This window comes from Salvelinus fontinalis, chromosome 20 (assembly GCF_029448725.1).
Source record: "Salvelinus fontinalis isolate EN_2023a chromosome 20, ASM2944872v1, whole genome shotgun sequence".
Taxonomy (NCBI): domain Eukaryota; kingdom Metazoa; phylum Chordata; class Actinopteri; order Salmoniformes; family Salmonidae; genus Salvelinus; species Salvelinus fontinalis.
Window position 1 is genome coordinate 6,941,483 of NC_074684.1, and position 18,839 is coordinate 6,960,321.

The 18,839-nt window shown below is 44.2% G+C and overlaps 1 protein-coding gene across 1 annotated transcript; it reads left to right on the top strand.

The window, feature by feature from the left end:
• Nucleotides 1-368: 368 nt before the first annotated feature.
• Nucleotides 369-18,429, top strand: LOC129817097 (uncharacterized). The gene is made up of 8 exons (XM_055872049.1): nucleotides 369-518; nucleotides 10,548-10,719; nucleotides 14,173-14,358; nucleotides 15,972-16,113; nucleotides 16,280-16,399; nucleotides 16,727-16,755; nucleotides 16,986-17,012; nucleotides 17,491-18,429. The coding sequence occupies exons 1-8, from the start codon at nucleotides 369-371 to the stop codon at nucleotides 17,781-17,783; spliced, it is 1,119 nt and encodes a 372-aa protein (XP_055728024.1). The 3' UTR covers nucleotides 17,784-18,429.
• The last annotated feature ends 410 nt before the right edge of the window (nucleotides 18,430-18,839 follow it).

Genomic DNA, 18,839 nt, shown 5'->3' on the forward strand with positions numbered 1-18,839 from the left:
ATAAGACAGGGGTCAGCTACAGGTTCTGCATATTTTTACGTTTTTGATCAAAAAAAGACTTTGAAATCACCAGGAATTCATCAAAAAAGTACTTTAATTTAGGAAATATTTTCCCAAGTATTCCCACAAATAAAAAGAGACGTGATCATGTCTCAATCTAATCAAGGCCAATTTGCAGTGTACAAATTATTATAAATATATTCCGGCTCCCCGACCATCCGCTTGGACAAAAATGTCCCGTTGCAAAATCTAGTTGCCTACCCCTGGCTTAAGAACACAGCAAACACTACTTTACTAGATTTAAAACTGTATAATTTCTCTCTGCCAAAATCTGTAGAATTGCAGGAAATGTGTTTTAAAACAGCATTATGCGGCCAGGAGGAGGGGCTCTAAAATGTTTGGTCGGAATCCACACCATTGGACACGCCTACTACCAAGCCAGCCCCCCCGCCTCCCACGCTAACTTTGCCACCGCTGCTGGAAAAAATCCTAAGGGAAACACTGAACACTCTTGCTTTGTGAGAACAGAACACAACACTAACCACTAACCCACAACACTAACCTTCAGCTCTAGCTGAGTCTCAAATCATACCCTATTTCCCATGTAGTGCACTACTTAGTAGAGAACTGTATAGGGCTTTCGTCAAAGACAGTGCACTATATGGAGAATAGGGTCATTTGAGATTCCCCCTACCCGCTTTTTCTGTTCCTAAATGAGAACTGTCGTTGTGCTTTTGTCGGATGGTCCAATTGTGAGCCCCCTTACTAGAGAGGCTAACACCTCTCCGGCTCTGCATTGTCCTATCAAAAGGAGGATTGTTGATGATGTCAGTGCCCACCTCTCTGGAGTGTTCAAAAGGGTGAAATGTTCCAGAATGTTAAAATGGAATTCTAAGGTATTGCAGACACCGTTGCTTATTATACATGTCTATCTTAACTTTCTGTAATATTGCGCCCTCCTGAACACCACCCTGTTGTTCCCCATAACTTGCCATGTGACTTGAAGGTAGGGCTTAAGGCAGCTAGTCTCACCCCATAGAAATTGGGTGAGTAGAATGGACAAAGTCAAAATCCACATCGATTTCACCTGGCCCACCCAGTATGTGCGACAAAACACAATTTGCTGTTTGTGTAGAACACTGAAAATTCTCATGGATTCCAAGTGATAAGCATCAATTCATTCAACATTCCAACATGGGACATCCAATATGGCCGCTGGTCCACATGTAGTGGAACGTTTGCCATTCTACTCATTCTAATTCTATTCCCCGTCCTTTTCCACCCTTCGGAGCTCCGCCCTCCAAGATAAACCAAAGGATGTCACAAAGCAGAGCACCACCCACCACTCCTTTCCTTCTCCTTCTCCTAGTCTTCTCCCTCCTCTCGTCTCCTTCCCTCCCTTGTTAGATTGCACTAATCCATTCCTTAATTAGAATGTCTATGATTGTGTTCTGATTTATGTTCAGCTACTAATATATTATAACGGGAGACAATACTGTGTATTATTACTGTCTGTGTGCTTAGTAGAGAATGGAAACTAAGGCTGTGTCCATGGCAACTTTTATCAATGCATAACTACTTCATGTGTTCTACTATTAGAGACATCCGCCAGCATACTATCTATGTGTTACTTCAGGGGTGGACTACCTTACTCTTAGCGAGCTACTGTGCATGCAGGCTTTCGCTCCAGCCCTGCTCTAACAGCTGATTAGTAGAATCAGGTGTGTTAGTGAGGGTCTGGAGCAAAAACCTGCATTCCCAGTAGCTCTCCAGGAGGACGGTTGGCCCCGGTCTATATGTTACCTGTCATATCCATCTAATGAAATCATGTGTACGCTGATAAATCATTCCTGTAGGCCGTGGTTCCACAATGGGATTATTGGTATTTATCCACACTGTCCAGGTGGTTCAGGTATGAGTTGGCATATTGGTGTAACTGGCTGTGCGGAATGATGTAATGTGATGTCTCAGAGGTTTGGGTGGGAATCTCTGAAAATGGTCTTTTTGATACACGTTATGGAGATGTTTTTGTTTTACCACAATCATTCAACATGGCCTTGTAGACCTTCTGCAGAAGTGTCTGTCTGTCACGTTTAGTCCTAGACTGTGACTGAGTTGGTACTTTTTCATAGAAAAGAGTACCTTGGATTGCTTTCTTACTGTGCAAATGTTCTATTGCTGGCCTAATCTGCAAAGTTTTGAATCATACCCCAAAATAGCGACTAAACAAAGCTTGTATATGAAAAATCATAAATAAGTTTAAATTGAAAAATTATCAATAGGCATTTTCTTCCTATTGGTGCTCAGATTGTTTAAAAAAAAATATATATATATTCTCCTACTTTACAATTTCTCCTTATCGAAAATATTTTATGTCCATTTCTTAAAATGGCATATGCAATATATTTTTCAGAGGGACTATTTTTGACAAATGTGTGTAAATCGAGGAAGGAAAAAAATATTTTATTTTAGATTAGTTTTGGATTTGAATCACAAGTTTGAAGTTGAAATTTGACCCTAGAACAGAAATAAGAACAAAAATGGGAAGGGTTAGTTTACGTTTTGATTCATTTCTGACTATAAGTGTTGGAACAAGATATCTGAGGTCCCTACCTGAGAGATATTGGTTACACGTTATTTTACAGTCCAGTATTTACCTGGTATTTACTTTGAATTTGCATGGTAAAATAGTAGGTAGTTACCTAATAATTACATTTTAGTTTCTTAGGATTCATTGGAATGTATAATTTGGTTACAGAAGGTTCCACTTAATTTCCTTCCGAATACTAGATAAATACCAGCTAAAAGAATACTAGATAAATACCAGCTAAATAGAGTTTTATGAAATATTAAGTGTACATATCTGAATCCTGACCTTGTGACCCCTGACCCTCTGTACACGTGCGACAGCCATTGCACAGTGCTGTAGTAGTAATTTTGCTAGACCTGTAGCTGGGTCGTTCCAACAATTCGGTGCATTTTGAGAAGTGTATCTTGGTAAAAACACAACGTTTGATTTCGCTTAATTTGAACATGATGTCATAAAGAGCATATGTTCAAATGAATTAAAACGTGTTTCCCATCTCAAGACGTTAAATAACAAAAATGACTATAGTAAGTGCCTATTAAGTGCCAAATATAGTAGCAGGGTTGATCGTAAACAAGGTTGACGATTTCTTCTTAACAACTAGAACCGCCTCACCTGCTTTTACACTATGATTTGACTATTATATGTTCAATGTTTAATATTTAATAATAATATTTAAAAAGGAATAGTTTCACCAAATTAAAAACAAGAGTTCAATGCACGTAACGGGGTTTACCTTAAAATGCGGGACAGATGTAAATGAATCACGACTCACATTTAACTAAATAATCTTCAGAAATGACTTTGTCAAAGCAACAAAAGTATCTAGAGCTTTACAATGATGGTGAAACTTTGAGAAATGTTTGGATTAAGTGGGTTGAAATCTTCCTAGAAGTGACAGGGTTGATATTCATATAAAAAAAATCGGATTTATTGAATTCTCCGTGAGGTCTAAATTAAGGGCACTGCATTTAAAATAACAGGCTTTTAAGATTCAATACTCGTGCATAATATCAATTTAAAATATCAAAGGGAAGCAAAAGGCACCCATTTGTGGAACGACCCGGCTGATGATTATATATATATATAATAATAAAAAGCAATATTTAAATGGGGTAAACAATTCAATATATAAAGATTTCAATTTAACTTATTTGGAAAATATATTTAACGAATTGAAAAAAACGATTGGTTTCTTTGTATTAGTAATTTATGAGTTTTCAAGATGAAATGATTGAATGAAGATCACTGCACAGAGGTTGTAGTCATTTGTTTCTAGCTAGCAGTGTACAAGGCTGTTTCTGTAACAATAAGCCCAGGTTGGCAACCGCAGAAACAGACAGGCACCAGAGCTAGTTCCTATCTAGAGATGGAACTTGGCCTCAGGGGTGAAGAAGACCAAACCACATCCTGACACAAAGTTAGGATAGGTAGAAGTTACACTCTAACCATTGATCCAGGATCAGATACTGTATCTCCTCATTAAGGTTAAGGTTATGATGGGAGTGTAGGATGACTCTAAGCTGATCCTAGATCTGTGGTTGAGGGAGTGAAACGTCTACCTGTAGCCGTCCTGGCTGACCTTAGGGTTTGACGTCTGGGAGGTTGCCATTTGAACAGGTAACCCTCGCCTCATTGATCTGTCCAATTAGAGGACTGAGTCACTACACCGGGCGTCCTGACCTAGGGCAGGTGAACCTTGTCCTTCTGCGGATATGTTCTGTCTTGTGGGGTTTTGCTGCTGATATTTTCTGTGATGTCATAAATTAGCATTTAAGTAATTTGGTATTTGGACTTGGAAGTCACATTGTTTTCATATGGGGAGATCCAGATGAGGGCTGAGATACACACTTGACCCACCATGGCTCTACTTCCAGATGTGTATTTACAGTACTGAGCCCCTAGAGGGCGCCACATAGGCAGATCTGGTGTCCTACTGATAATTTCAGAATAGTACACCCTGACTACGTCCCAAAGCTCTTTAACGTTTCCTTTCCTCATCTCCTATTGTTTAGGTCACTGATGAGGGGGAAATTATATAGGATAGGTGTCTTGTCATATGTCTCTCTTTGTCAAACATTTAAAGGCCTATTGGAAAGGAGATGGTATATTGTGTTTGGGCTATTGGGACATAGTCATGATATGTCAAGTGTACGTATTGTTTCCATGGTGACATGGGTCAGACATTTCTGACCTCTGATATCCACCATTCCACTTCTCGCTGACCCAGGAAGTGTTCTTTCTCCACCAATCGAAACAAATCACCGGACAAATGCCTGAAACTCTGCTTTTTGTGTTCTTCTGTATTACTGCTAAATGTCGGCATATATTTTGATATATTTAAAAATGGGGGATCTAAAAGTCTAGATATTTTTGGAGTAGAGAGAGGATGTGTGTATCAGATAATCGTGTCACTTTGTCATGCTCTCTGAAAATCTCTTGGATTCTTGGGAAGAATTCTAGCATCCCTTCTGATTTAATGTACCATTGACAGACTATTTATAAAGTTTGAAGTCCTTTGTGAGAAAAAAAAATGGTGGTCTGTCTTTTAATCTGATTCTGGTGTGTGTTCATTGTTAGTTTTGAGTTCAAATTACTAACCTGTCATCTTGGCTCATGGTATACTGTTACGTTAGTTGCAACCAACAAGGTGTCAGTAGTTATACTACAGGTTCAGGACACAGGCTTTGGCCTTCTCTCTTTCCTCAGCCCTTCTTTGTACGTTGCTTATCCCAGCTCATGGCATTAGGAATGTCCAGAGTGGCCAGACACTAGCACAGCACACCTATTGATGTCCATTACACAGACACCCCGGCAGTACCAATTTACAGACACATAGACAGTACAGACTTCCAGAGGGACCACTGACCAATCAACGGGAGGATCTGACAACTCAACAACTCCAGCAGGCTTTCACATTTGTTTTTACACTTCCAACATTAAAGAGAGTCTTTGGTACTTCTGTTTACTTTTTAGCCAGTAGTTCTTAAAGTAGCGCTCGTGAGCCAAAAGTGGTCCCCGAGAATTGCGTACTACGTCACATAGGTGCAGATATGTGCGCTACGTCATTGCTCTCTCGGTTTGCTGTGTGTGCACCTTGCTAGCTGTCGCTCAAATGACGAGTGGCTAAAGCCCATTGGCTAGAAATCAAATTGCTATGCGGGCTGGCCTACGTGGGGGAAAATGTAGGGGAAATGGCACATCACAGCTTCCAGAAAAACACTTGCTTTCAAACTAGGGATTTCATGGCTAATTGAGATAAGACAGTAATTCTGCGGATTTCTGCATGTATGCAGCCTACCCATTGACACATACAGCCCAAAGCGGGACGTTTAAAAAATACTTTGGAGTCACCAAAGTTCCGGAGCATGTCTTTAATAGCAGCAAGGACGGACTGGGACCAGAAATCGTCACGGGTATTTCTGAAACACTGGCCCATTATTTTTGCATCTGTGTCTGTGAAATGCAGTGGTGGGCCGTCAGGGCCTGCAAGGCCTTCTCTGCTGGCCTAAACATCATCAGAATATAAAAAAAAAATTAATATATTTTCCCACAAATATGTATTAAATTATTCCCCAGAGTAAGAGTTATACTCTTCATTTCATAGCTTTCCTCTTGGTTGCACTGCTTCCAGCCCCAGGTTGAGATTTTGAGGGCTGGTCTTTATGTTAGATCTTTTATCCAATCATATTCAGCCATCATGTGTTGCCAGGGGTCTAAAATCTGCCCTCAGGCCTTCAGAATCATCAGTGCGGGCGCTTGTAGCTTATAGTGAATGGAAATGAAAATTTAGTGTCAACCAATCAGCTTTAGAGTTGGCTATTGTACGCCTTCTGGCTGGCTCCAGTGTTACACAGGAACCAGCTAGCAGGCGTAGTGCGTGCACGTCTTTTGATTGGATTACCAATATTGAGAGGCAGGTCCTATGGAGATCTAGGAAACTGAATTTTATAAGCGAATTAATTCGCGTACTACTAAGCTGTTTTTTCAACCCACAATGGCGGAAGGAGGAGAAGATATCGATTTGGTCGAGGATATAATTATAACGCCATTCTCAAGACAAACTTTTCAAGAAAAGTTAGACATTGTAAGGAGAGGTCGCCCGACGCCACAAAGCCTGTCACAGGCGGGAAAGTGCTTCGTTCGCTCGCCACTTTCAAAGTTTCAACTACGAGCGCTGTCAATGGCTCACAGGCTCCTTGGCTCTGAGAAGCACTGCAAACTGTACTGCTGGGAATGCATATTATTTGCAAGTGATCGATTTGGTGTTTGGAGCCACACTGGCTTTGCAAACTTGAGTTGTCTAACCAAGGCAGCAACGAGACACCAAAGTACGGCTGGAACCTAACAACCAGTGGTGCTTTTGAAAATTTTTGGGGACACCGGAGTGGATCAACAGCTCAAAGAACAAACGCGCAGGGCAACGGAGCTGCACAATGAAAAGGTGAAGGGAAATATTGAAAAGACTCATTGATTGTGTCATGTTTTTGGGTAAACACTGTTTACCCAAAAATGTCAATTTGTCAATTTCAAGGTTACGCAACGCCTGGTTATACTGCGTTTCTATCTAAATGTATAGTTTCTAGAGCCATGGCATCATAATGAGGTGGATTAATTCGGGTGGGACTGTGTAGTACCTCACTGAAGGCCCAGGCCCCAGGCCCACGGCACGCCACTGGTGAAATGGGACAGCAGCCAATTAGGCAAATGATGATCAATACTGTAGTCCTGGAGCGCCTGCCATCCTCAGGGCCAGGTTAATGCAGAGGCTTACCGGGGCTGAAGCCACTGGTCCCAGGCCCGTGGGGGGCTCAAGATGCAGCCCCCCTCTTTGCTTGACGGCATGGGAAAATCAAAAGAAATCAGCCAAGACCTGGTTCATCCTTGGGAGCAATTTCCAAATGCCTGAAGGTACCACGTTCATCTGTACAAACAATAGTACGCAAGTATAAACACCATGGGACCACGCAGCCGTCATACCGCTCAGGAAGGAGACGCGTTCTGTCTCCTAGAGATGAATGTACTTTGGTGCAAAAAGTGCAAATCAATCCCAGAACAACAGCAAAGTACAAAAGTATCTATATCCACAGTAAAACGAGGCCTATATCGACATAACCTGAAAGGCTGATCAGCAAGGAAGAAGCCACTGCTCCAAAACCGCCATAAAAAAGCCAGACTACGGTTTGCAACAGCACATGGGGAGAAAGATCGTACTTTTTGGAGAAATGTCCTCTAGTCTCATGAAACAAAAATAGAACTGTTTGGCCATAATGACAATTGTTATGTTCGGAGGAAAAAGGGTGAGGCTTGCAAGCCGAAGAACACCATCCAAACTGTGAAGCACGGGGTGGCAACATCATGTTGTGGGGGTGCTTTGCTGCAGAAGGGACTAGTGCACTTCACAAAATGGATGGCATAATGAGGAAGGGAAATTATGTGGATATAATTGAAGCAACATCTCAAGACATCAGTCAGGAAGTTAAAGCTTGGTCACAAATGGGTCTTCCAAATAGACAATGACCCCAAGCATACTTCCAAAGTTGTGGCAAGATGGCTTAAGGACAACAAAGTCAAGGTATTGGAGTGGCCATCACAAATCCCAGACTTCAATCCTATAGACAATTTGTGGGCAGAACTGAAAAGCGTGTGAGCAAGGAGGCCTACAAACCTGACTCAGTTACACCAGCTCTGTCAGGAGGAATGGGCCAAAATTCACCTTACTTATTTTTTGGAAGCTTGTGGAAGGCTACCCAAAACGTTTGACCCAAGATAAACAATTTAAAGGCAATGCTACCAAATACTAATTTAGTGTATGTAAACTTCTGACCCACTGGGAATGTGATGAAATAAATAAAAGCTGAAATAAATCATTCTATTATTATTCTGACATTTCACATTCTTAAAATAAAAAGTTGTGATCCTAACTGACCTAAAACAGGGAATTTTTACTAGGATTAAATGTCAGAAATTGTGAAAAACTGAGTTTAAATATATTTGGTTAAGGTGTATGTAATCTTCCGACTTCAACTGTTGGCCTTGAAATACATCCACAGGTACACCTCCAATTGACTCAAATGATGTCAATTAGAAGCTTCTAAAGCCATGGCATCATTTTCTGGAATTTTCCAAGCTGTTTAAAGGCACAGTCAACTTAGTGTAGGTAAACTTCTGACCTACTGGAATTGTGATACAGTGAATTATAAGTGAAATAATCTGTCTGTAAACAATTGTTGAAAAAAATGACTTGTAATGCACAAAGTAGATGTCCTAACCGACTTGCCAAAACTATAGTTTGTTAACAAGAAATTTGTGGAGTGGTTTAAAACCTAGTTTTAATGACTCCACCCTAAGTGTATGTAAACTTCCGACTTCAGCTGTATTGCCTCCTAATATTGTACAATAAAAAAATATCCCTTAATCTGTCCCTGGCAATCCTCACGCCCATCAGTACTGTAGGCCGAATACACACTCCCATCAGTACTGTAAGCCGCCTGAGGCACCAGCAATACACACTCCCATCAGTACTGTAAGCCGCCTGAGGCACCATCAATACACACTCCCATCAGTACTGTAAGCCGCCTGAGGCACCAGCAATACACACTCCCATCAGTACTGTAAGCCGCCTGAGGCACCATCAATACACACTCCCATCAGTACTGTAGGTATTAAACCGGGAAAGGCTAGGTGGCTTCTATGGGTGTGAGGGACAGTTACCATCGGCACCTCAGGTCTTAAGGAAGGTGATGCCACTACATAAGGCAATGCTAGCTCAAACTAACCACAGGCAGTGAACAACCAGCTTAGACACGCTACATCATCAGTGAGCAGTGCAAACACGTAGTAATAATGTACAGTGCAGAACACTTGGGTTGCCAGAGCATCTGCTTGCAATATAGTAAGTGCAAAATAGACAGAAAGGAAGAAGCTTACTGTAGTTCTTATTGCTGAGGCCCTTCCTGTACTTAATACCCTTTCGTCTGTTGTTGAACTCATCCATTCCTGCATCATTGGGATAGCAGGATAGAGTTATCCCTACACCCTCATCTGAAGTCCGTTTGAGTGTTTCCCCCGTAATAATTCATGGAAGGATTGGAGAGGGTTGGAGCTAGTGTTGCAAAAAAATCTTGTAACTTTCCCAAAATTCCCCAGTTTTCCTGAAGATTCCCGGAATAAGCAGGAATCTGGAATCCTCCAACCAGGATTTCTGGAAAAACCTGGGAATCTTGGGAAAGCTACTGGATTTTTGCGGTGGAGCCGATCCTTGATCATAGGGCAACCTTAATCCAGAGCTGCCATCCCCATAACTATAGTTACCATGGCCAGTTTATTGTCCATGCTTTTAATTGATCAAGTTTTCCTTCCTAATCTTCTGTTGCTCATCAGCCCTATTAGGCCTTCGCTGCAGCAGCCAGACCAGCTGGCAATCTGATGCAAGCGCTCTGGTTTAGGCAGTTTAGTACCAATACAAATCCCATGCATCTTTGGTGAGGAACATGAAGAGTGTGTGTGAGCCATTCTCACTGTAGCTCTAAGAATGTGTTGTTGTACACCCAGATAGACATACAAATGCAGCCCCCGTCCACATCTTAGGTGGAAGCTGTAGTTAACCTGTCTGAGACCAGGTGTCATCTCACCTTTCCCCCTCTCTCTCTCCCTTCCTGCCATCCACTATTGTACCTTCCTCGCCATCTTCTTCCTCCCTCCTTCCCTCCCTCCCCTGTCTTATTATCCGTGGCTGAGGGCTTGAGATGGCTTACCAGGGCCTTTAATCTCTCCGTAATGATATCATCACCCCCCCCCCCCCCCATCTCCCTCTACGCCCCATCTACACTCTATGGAGAGAGGGAGGGAGGAAAGGAGGGGAGGGAGTGTTAGCGGTTTAGGGAAGGTCACTGATGAGCTCAGTGGAGGAGGAGGAGGAGGAGGAGTAGGAAAGTGAGTAACCCTCAGCCTTTCGTAGGAGCACCACACACACAGAGGCCTGGCGTCTGGGATGTCGATGGAAGACAGTCCCATGGAGGAGTTGGTGGACCAGGGGTTGGGGATGGAGGAGACGGGACTGAGGAGGCCCTCTTTCAGGGAGACCTACCACCACGACTCCCTGCTGGCTCCAGACACAGACTTCATGATAGGTACTGTAGGTGTGGGAGGGCTAAAGGAATGAAGAGGTGGGGTAGAATTCGCATAGGTAAAGTAACAGAAGGTTCTTAGGGGGGGGGGGGGGGGGGGTTCTTTGAATTTGTTAACATTTTATAATTATATTTTGGCAAAGCTTTGCACACTTGGGGGTATTGGTGTCAGTGGATTAGTAACAAGAGGCGTATGTGTGGGTATGCAGCAGGGTTGTGAACTTGTTATATGAATAGACATCTGGTCATTCTGCCATTCACAAACCACACCATCTGGGAGAGGAGAATCCCAGTTGATTTCCCTCTCCATCACCATCACTGCTATAGGCCTAGAGTTTAGTAATGTTTTCTAAGTGTTTGTTTTAGGGTTGTTGCTACGTTGTGTAGCGTGAGTCTACATAATCCCGTTAGCATGAGCATGTGTGTGTATAACCTGCGTGTGTGCGTGCGTGTGTGGGTAGGCTATGCAGCAGCAGCAGAGATTGAGCTGTGTTCTACTAATTCCCTTTTCCAGGTCTGGGATTATGGGCTATTCTAATCCCGGTCCCATATGGGGTCTCTGGAGGTGGCGCAGGCCTGATGTCACAGCCAAAGACAGGAGCAGAAACACTAAGTCACAGAGGCACGTATAGCAGCCTCTGCCTGGACGCATCTACAGTATGGCTACATAGAGAGGCTTACCTCCTGACCATTCGTTTATTCGTTTAGTTTATTGATCTCTCAGCATCATTTCCGGTCTCTTCACAGTTCTCATTAAAAACACTGAATGACTTTACTGTTCCAATCAAAATAATACAACAAATTTGAAGTGCTAAAAATGCACAAATCTAAAATCACTTTTCATTTAAGGAGCCTGCTCAAATAAGGTATTGGTGATCTCTTGTAATCTCTCCGTTAGACTTCTGGGATGGACAGTTTGTTTGTCACTACTATGATGACCAGTAACCAGCCTTAGAAATTGGTGTTCGCCAGTTTCCGGGCAAAATCGAGGCACGGATTAGTACGTCTGTCAGATAGCTTGCCCAAGCTGAAGTTACTATAGACATAGAATAGCTACTGTAGATAAATAATCATAATAGCTACTACAATCTGTGGTCTTTTTGACCCACTATTTAGGGAAGACTGTTTTAGATGCACCTGGTGCCACCTGTGAGGTCTCTTGTGTACTGGCACCGTGTGTCAGTCACTGGTGTGTCACCACCGGTTGTGTCTCACCTTTAGCCACCATCAGTCAGAGTGACATGTACTACTGTAAATAGAAGACCTGGAAAGACCTGGACCTTAGTCCGTTCCGCTCTGACATCGCTTATTCCATATGTAGTTTGTCTTATTTCATTCCTTTTTAGATTTGTGTGTATTAGGTACATTTTGTGTAATTTGTTAGATACTACTTGTTAGATATTACTGCACTGTCGGAGTTAGAAGCACAAGCATTTCGCTACACCCGCAATAACATCTGCTAATCACGTGTAAGTGACCAATAACATTTGATTTGATCAATGAACTGGACAAGCTGCTTACAGGAGAACAACACAAGGACATGCAACCTGTACTAGGGTGAGAGGAGAGGAGCGTTATAGATTATTCTCTTTCGCTCCCTTTCTCTCTCCCTCTTTCGCTTCTCTCTCTCTCTCTCTTTCTGTCTAACTCTCCATCTATCACACCCTCTATCTCTCTCTCCATCTTTCTTTCTGTCCCATCTCTCTTTTTCTCTGACAAAGTTTATCGGGGTGGGGGCGGGGTCACTCGTACCAAAGAGGCTCAGTCTGGGGGATTATCATTGTGCTACTGTATAACACACACATACATATACACACACCAAACATACACACACTCCAAACCCTACTGTTCAGGCTGAATTTGAGAGGATAGCAAGAGTGTATGAGCATGATCAAACACTAACCCTAACCCCTACACACACACACACACACACACACATACACACACGCACACATGGACGCACACACACACACACACACACACACACAATCTCAGATCAAGGCTTTAAGCGATGTTGTAAACATCAGCATGCCCTACATTGGCAGACACCACCCAGAGAGAGAGAGAGAGGAAGGGTGATAAAGGAGGATAAAGGAGCGATAGATAATATCAACATTTCATAACCTCACCGTGGACTCCATCTGGACTGGGATTCTACTCTTTCTGATCTGGATGTGATTCCGTTAGAGAGGTAAAGAGGAGAGAAAGAGAAGAGATCTCTGCTGTACTTTTTATCATCTTGGTGCGAGGCTGACGGGAGAGGACAGAAGAGGAGAGGAAGAGAAGAGATCTCTGCTGTACTTTTTATCATCTTGGTGCGAGGCTGATGGGAGAGGACAGAAGAGGAGAGGAAGAGAAGAGATCTCTGCTGTACTTTTATCATCTTGGTGCGAGGCTGACGGGAGAGGACAGAAGAGGAGAGGAAGAGAGGAAAGAGGAGAGCGCCGTGTGGGTTCTACTGTGTGTGTGACGAAACTGAAACAGTGGATGGAGCAGTGTAGATGAGATCCTAGCAGACACTAGCCAGCGGAACACACAGATAAAGAACGAGAGAGAGAGACAGAGAGAGAGAGACAGAGAGAGACAGAGAGAGAGAGAGAGCCGACGGTCACTCAGATGGAGGAACAAGATATTGTCTGTCAGACAGTGAAAGAGAGGAGGAGGAGGAGGAGGTCTGGAGCGGAGGAAGGGTCACCCAGTATGAAGAATCTTTATGACAACTCCTCACCCCACAGAGTTAACAATGGTACACGACAGCTTCTGTTCTGTTTATTTGTTTACTGTTCCACCAGTCATTTATTACCATCTTTCTCATTGGGATTACTAAAACCACACAGATGGTGTCTATTGTCTTGGTCTTTGTATAAGCGGATGTATTCAATTTAATCTCTGTGGTCTTACTCTCATATGGTTCAAGTTTTAGACTTCTTACGTTTACAAATGATTTTACGTCCATTTACAAAATGGTGCCCTTTCTTAGGATTGTTCTTCCTATTGATGTCGTTTATAGAAAATGGTCTCTTGGATTTTATGCGAGGGGAATCTGTCAGAGGGATGCAGATGCCTGTCTGTTGTCTGTGGCGTGTGTGTTGTTTGTTTCAGCTTCTATGTCTACAGCGGTTCTGTTATTTTGTGAGCGATATGTGTGAAGTGTGAAGACTTCAGTTTGACGAGTCTATATCGCTCACCTGGAACCATCAGAAACTCTTGGGTGGCTGCTAACATGGTCTTTCATTGCCCAATGGCCAGTGGCTTTGGTGGCGCTGGTTAGGTACAAATGGCTTTAGCGCAAAGGATTACCATGACCTATGTTGTTACCTTAACTTGGTGGAAGGCGGGATGGATACAGTGGACCATCTGACGTACCTGGAGCAGTGGCTTTAGCTCAGTGGGCTAGCACAGTCTTGTGTGGCTTTAGCTCAGTGGGCTAACTCAACCTAGGGTTGTGCTCCCCAGATGACCGTAGCTCTGCTGCGAGCGGCGTGGACGCGGCGGACCGCCTGACGTACCTGGAGCAGAGGATGCAGATGCAGGAGGATGAGATTCGGCTGCTGAAGATGGCCCTGGCCGATGTCCTCAAGAGACTCAACATCTCAGAGGAACACCAGGCCGCCAACGCCAAGAAAGCACACGCTGGGAAAGGTACACAAACACGAGCACATACACACATGTTTACATGCACACACACACACATTAACACTTACATTTTAGTCACTTAGCAGACGCTCTTATCCAGAGTGACTTCGTCTTAAGATAGCTAGGTGGGACAACCACATATCTCAGTCATAGAAAGTACATTGTTCCTTAATAACATAGCTATCAGTGGAGTCAGAGCTGGAAAAGGGGGTGGGGGGGGGGTTCAGATGTTTTCGGGAAGATGGACAGGGACTCTGCTGTCTGCTTCAGGGGGAAGCTGGTTCCACCATTGGGTTACCAGGACAGAGAAGAGCTTGTATTGGGCTGAGCAGGAGCTGCCCTCCCATAGTAGTGCTCGGGGTTGGGGTGTAGGGTTTGAGCATAGCCTGAAGGTAGGGAGGGGCAGTTCCTCTTGCTGCTCCGTAGGTAAGCACCATGGTCTTGTAGTGGTCTTCCAGCTTCAACTGGAAGCCAGTGGAGTGTGCAGAGGAACGGGCTGACATGAGAGAACTTGGGAAGGGTGAAAACCAGGCGGGCTGCAGCGTTCTGGATAAGTTGCAGGGGTTTGATGGCACAAGCTGGGAGCCCAGCCAACAGTGAGTTGCAGTCGTCCAGACGGGAGATGACAAGTGCCTGGATTAGGACCTGCGCCACTTCCTGTGTGAGGTAGGGTCGTACTCTAGGGATGTTGTAGAGCATGAACCTACAGGACTGGGTCACTGCTTTGATGTTTTAAGAGAATGACAGGGTGTTGTCCAGGGTCATGCCAAGGTTCTTTGCACTCTGGGAGAGGGACACCGTGGAGTTGTTAACCGTTATGGATTGGTCTTTGAGCGGACAGGCCTTCTCTGGGAAGAAGAGCAGTTCCGTCTTGTTGAGGTTGAGCTTGAGGTGGTGAGTCACCATCCAAGTTGAGATATCTGCCAGGCACGCAGAGATGCATGTCACCACCTGGGTATCATAAGGGGGGAATGAGAAAAGTAGTTGAGTGTCATTCGCATAGCAATGATAGGAGAGACCATGTGAGGATACGACGGTGCCGAGTGACTTGGTGAATAGAGAGAAGAGGAGAGGGACTAGCACCGAGCCCTGGGGGACACCAGTAGTGAGAGTATGTGGTGCAGATACAGATCCTCTCCACGACACCTGGTAGGAGCGGCCTGCCAGGTAGGATGCAATCCAAGAGTGTGCAGAGCCTGAGACGCCCAGCCCTGAGAGGGTGGAGAGGAGGATCTGATGGTTCACGGTGTCGAAGGCAGCGGATAGATCTAGGAGGATGAGTAGAGAAGAGATAGAGTCAGCTTTAGCAGTGTGGAGAGCCTCCGTGACACAGAGAAGAGCAGTCTCGGTTGAGTGACCTTTCTTGAAGCCTTACTGGTTAGAGTCAAGAAGATTGTTCTGAGAGAGATAATGAGAAAGTTGATAAGAGACAGCACACTCAAGTTTTTTGTAAAGAAAAGAAAGAAGGGATACAGGTCTAGCACTTTTGACGTCAGAGGAGTCGAGTGTTGGTTTCTTGAGGAGGGGAGCAACTCGGGCCATTTTTGAAGTCAGAGGACACCCACATAGAAACATACACTTATACCCTCCTCCCCCATATTTCCCCTATGCAACTGCAGCTAGGCCTGTGTCTCTGGCCCTGCCGTCCAGACCATCAATGAACAGCCCTGCCTCTTTGAAGAAGAGTTACACAACCTCCACACTGCCCTCTACATCCACCGCACGGAACTACAGCCCCTTACCACCAGCATCAGCCAAGAGGTACAGTACACAATCACTAACCATCACCTGCAAACACAGAGAGGTACAGTACGATTACTATCCCTCTACTCTAACTCTAGCACTAGATACAGTTCAACAAATTGATCATACACTTTCGGTTTTCTCACTCTTTCTAACGTTTCTCCCCCCCCCCATTCTCCCTCAGTGGTGTGAAGAGTCCAGTAGGCAGTGTGAAGGAGAGTCCATGTATCTCTAAAACGGCTCGGCCTGGCCCCCGACCTGGCCCCCCAGGGTCCACAGCCCCCGGCAGTAAGAAAGCTGAAAGGTAGGTACGTCTGTGGCAGTAGCCCCAACGGGGAAGAGGTGTTTAAATGTGTTCTGAATGTACTGTTCTAGTCTATACAGCCGCTTACGTTTCCTCAAATAGATCTCCACAGCAGGAGTTACAACTCTGGTCCTTGAAGGTCTGCTGGTTTCCCCTGGCGTATATCTGTGTCTGGGTAACCTGGTAGAACAACTAAAAGCACCAGTACTGTGGCCCTCGTGGACAAGAGTTCTCCATCCTTGTTCTAGACTAGAGCGCGAGATTAACAATGCTTTCCCTGCTTGTATGACGGAGCCTAACTTCTCCGTTCTCATTCCCTCCTTGCAGCAAAACCAAGGAGCCTGCAGCCAGTGTAGGTGAGGAAATGATTGAATTTCTACTGTAGTGTGCTCTTCCCACAGGCAGAGAGCAGCACTGAGCTGTACCACAGGACCTTGGGGAGAGGAATGGCCAGATTAATGGGAAACAGCTGTTGGTTAGATTGATCCTACTTTAACATGCCATTGATAAGTGGTATGAGTGACATGGTTCGAGTGGATGCTATACCTCCCACATAGACTGACCTGCTTCTGTGTTTCGTCCGTAGGGTCGAGGCAGGTGACTCACTGTAAAGGTAGGCCTCAGTCCAACCTCCTGGAATAACATTCTTAACCGTCTACATAGTCTAGCTTTGTATACTATGCCTGCATACTCCACGCCTGTTCCTGATCCCATGCATTATCTATCTCAAGAAAAGAGAAAAGACATCTGTCAAGTTTGTCAAGTTTATGAAGTAATATCTGCTGAAAGCTAAAATCTTGTCTTTGACAAATGCATCTTCTGGTCTCTAAAGTATAAGTAAGCACTGTATTTGAACACTTGCTTTATCCTTCTCTCTCATTTTCTCACCATATCTCACCATGACTTCTCATCCCCTCCCATTCCCCCTCCTCCACACACATCCTCCCTTCTCTTCCTGTCATCTCCACCCTTTCCCTCGCACCCCAACACTTCAACCCCTTACCACCTGCTCACACCTACAAAATGTAATTTTGTCCCCTACTCTCATCCTTGGCCTTCACCCTTACCCCTCATTTCACCTCTTCACTTAGTGACTATGCAGATCTATCTGAACCCCCTAACAAGAAGGACTGGGTCTTCTGAAGCGGCCAAATCAGCCCCCACGGTCCCCAACTCTAGACCCACCAGAACCCCCACCCCTCCTCAGACCAAAGGAGGCCCCCCCACCTCAGACCGAACTAAGCCCGAGACATGCAAAACACCCCCTGCCTTCACCCTCCCCCTGCAGAAAAGCACCAATCAGAATGTGTATTCTTCTATGGAAATGTCCAATTACAAAAGCCCCCTCAAGTCACCAAGCCAGTACTTCCAAATCTGTTACTAAGGCAATAGGGTAGGCTAGGAGGAGGTAGAGGTTGCTCCTAACAATTGGTCTAGGTTCAGATATTGTTTCCTCCTCTTAAAGGTTAAGGTTAGGATTGGGGGAGGGTAATCTGATTCTAGATCTGTGGTTAAGGGCAACTTCTACGTCAAGCTCTTACAAGTGTAGTAGGCCTGTAAGCGAACTCGGTTTTCACGATGTTTGAAAAATGTTTGTGTTTCTAGCAATGTGAGGGAATTAGAAGTAGAGGTTTTCAGTAATGTTTGAGATTGACTGATAGTTACAAAGTTTTGGTTTTGAGGTGTTTTGTTTCACCAGCAGTAAAGGGAGTTTGTGAGTTTGCTTGTTTTGTTGAATTTCCCAGCACCATCCGTGACCATAGTCCTCTTAACTTTTCCCTCTGTTTAATTTCTTACATATTTCTGTCTGTCAACTGACAGCCTGTGTTTTTTTTCTCCCGTTTCTGTCTGTTTTAATGTCTCCATTTTGTGTGTGTGCTTTGTAGTTTTACTTCAGTAAAATATGAATCATCTCCCTGACTTTGGGGATGTATGAGTGAATTCTCTTATTTGGTTTATGAGTGTATTTGTCTGTCTCTGTTGACAGCCATTAAACATTTCAGTCATCACCTGCTTCGACTACTGTCTATGTAATAATACCAATGTAATAATGTAATAACAATGGACAGTATTATTACAGGATATTTCCATGGTGCGTGCGTGTGTGTTAGCAGCACCCTCTTGTGGAGATACGTAGTGGGACAGAAACTCTGCCGTTCGACTCACAGAAACTGTAAGCCTAGGCATACACGAGAATCCGAATGCTATATTTATGCCATCCAACGCTCAGTGAAAACATTCAATGAGGTAGGCTAGTTTACAGTAGTTGATTCAGTCCATCGTCCCATTGATGTTATCCTTGGCCCTGCACTTTACCTGCATGCAGGTGTCAGGTGTCCTGGCCCCAAAACAGCATCACCTACACAACTAAAGGACTCGACTTGTATTTTACCTTATAACCCCATCTGTTTAGGCCTAACTGTCAGAGAGGAACAGGCAA